The following is a 2,074-nucleotide window of genomic DNA, read 5'->3' as shown; positions in this document are numbered from 1 at the left end:
TAGGATCTGCATCATTCATTGTTAAGCCTTACAAAACTCACAGAGGCATTTATTCAACTATATTGCATACATACATACATACATACATACATAGCAAGAAGTAGAGAATTATTTTTGAATAAATCTCTTTGGAATTAAAACCACAAACAAGAGAAGCTATAAAGTATATCCCTAAGAATTAAGCATGTTTTTTTTTTCAGAAGTAACTTTCCTTGTGTTTTTTATTGTTATTTTTACAACATAGGATCCACTTGAGGCAACACAGAAAATAACCTAGACTTTAACATGTATTATCAGATATATTGAGATATTGAGCAGAGAAACAGGCTTAATCCATACTCAAATATCTATAAAAATAAAAACTTATTTCTACAAATAACAGACTTCCATCAAAGATTTGAAGCTAAAAGCCTAGAATATGAACAATTCTCAAAAAGACACTGCATAATAGCTAAAATTTTGGGAGTTATGTCAGGCCTACAATTTTCCTCATCATTTTCTTTACAAAATACATTGTAGGTCATAAGACCATCAAATCAGGGAGTTGTTATAAATATAGTTTCCAAAAGTTAGAAGGAAATGAATTGCAAAGAACACATATATAAGACTATATGGCACAACACCAGCATAAATCAAAGCATAGTAAGTCCCCACACAGGCATACACATATTTATAATTCATAATGAGAAAAAAATGATATAGTAGAAATTGTGTTGAACTTGTTGAACTATAAGGAACAGAAAGAAGAGAAACTGGGTAATGAAAAAGATGCAGTAACCCATTGGGGACAGGGCTCTGAGAAGTACAACTGGTTACATGATTAACCACTTGATTAACTTGAGATTCTCTTTAAGGTCTTCTTCACAGCAATTTTTACATCTTTGTTTGGGAGACTGTATATGAGAGGATTCAGCACAGGCACAAGACATGTATAAAACACTGTAAGAAATTTCCCCTGGCCCACAGTTTCAGGAGATGATGGCTTGACATAAGCAAGCAGCCCAGATCCATAAAAGAGACTAACAGTGATGATGTGGGACCCACAAGTACCCAAGGCTTTAGACCAACCCTTACCTGAGGACATATGAAAGATGTTGAAAAGGATCAGAACATAAGAGATTAGGATAAGGAGACTACATAAAATGATAGCTGTACCCACAACAGCAGAGCTCACACGCTCATTGACATAGGTGTCACTGCAGGAGATCCAAAGGAGAGGGAAGATGTCACACATGTAGTGGTTGATGATGTTGCTATTGCAAAAATTGAGCCTAAACATTAAGCCTGTGAGTATCATGGCACTAGCAAACCCCATCAAATATGACATAAATATCAGAAGACAACAGACCCTAGGTATCATGATAGCCTTGTATAGTAGAGGTTTACAGATGGCCACATAGCGATCATAGGCCATAGCTGTCAACACATAACTCTCAGTGTTAACAAAAAAGCAGAAGAAAAACAGCTGAGTCATGCATCCTTTGAAGGATATACTATTCTTCTCTAAAAAAAACTTCATTAGCATTTTGGGAGTAAAGACAAATGAGTAACAAAAATCAATGAAGGACAAATTGAAGATGAAAAAGTACATGGGGTTATGAAGGTTTGAATGCAAGAAAATGAGACTCATTAAGCTCAAGTTTCCCACCATGGTGGCTGTGTAGTTTAGCAAAAACAGAGCGAACAGAGGCAACTGGAGCTCAGGTTGGTCTGTCAGTCCCATAAGAATAAACTCAGACACTAAAGAGTCATTTTCTGTAGCCATTTGCTTCATGGATGGCCTCTGTAAGAATAGAAGGTTATATTACCAAGCAATTCATCTTTGACTCCAGAGGGATAAAGTTAAATTATTGGCTTACAAGCTTGTATCAAAGGGGCATATAGCAAGCCATACAAAGATTTCCAACTATTCATGTCAATTTTGAGGAGACCTTATTTCCTCTCTCTCTTCCCAATCATGTATGTATCTGTCCAGAAAGCATGCATTTTTAATGGAATTCCATCCCTTTCCTTATTATTTACTATCAATTAAAACTAAAAAGAGCAATGCATTCATAAATTGCATTCATAATTT

At 35.4% G+C, this 2,074-nt stretch overlaps 1 protein-coding gene across 1 annotated transcript; it reads right to left on the bottom strand.

Moving 5' to 3' along the window:
* Positions 1-832: 832 nt before the first annotated feature.
* On the bottom strand, positions 833-1,774 carry LOC116072678 (olfactory receptor 143-like). The gene has a single exon (XM_031344179.1). The coding sequence runs from the start codon at positions 1,772-1,774 to the stop codon at positions 833-835; it is 942 nt and encodes a 313-aa protein (XP_031200039.1).
* Positions 1,775-2,074: the final 300 nt, after the last annotated feature.

The sequence above is a fragment of the Mastomys coucha genome, unplaced genomic scaffold, assembly GCF_008632895.1.
Source record: "Mastomys coucha isolate ucsf_1 unplaced genomic scaffold, UCSF_Mcou_1 pScaffold23, whole genome shotgun sequence".
Taxonomy (NCBI): domain Eukaryota; kingdom Metazoa; phylum Chordata; class Mammalia; order Rodentia; family Muridae; genus Mastomys; species Mastomys coucha.
This window is presented reverse-complemented; position numbering and strand designations above follow the sequence as displayed.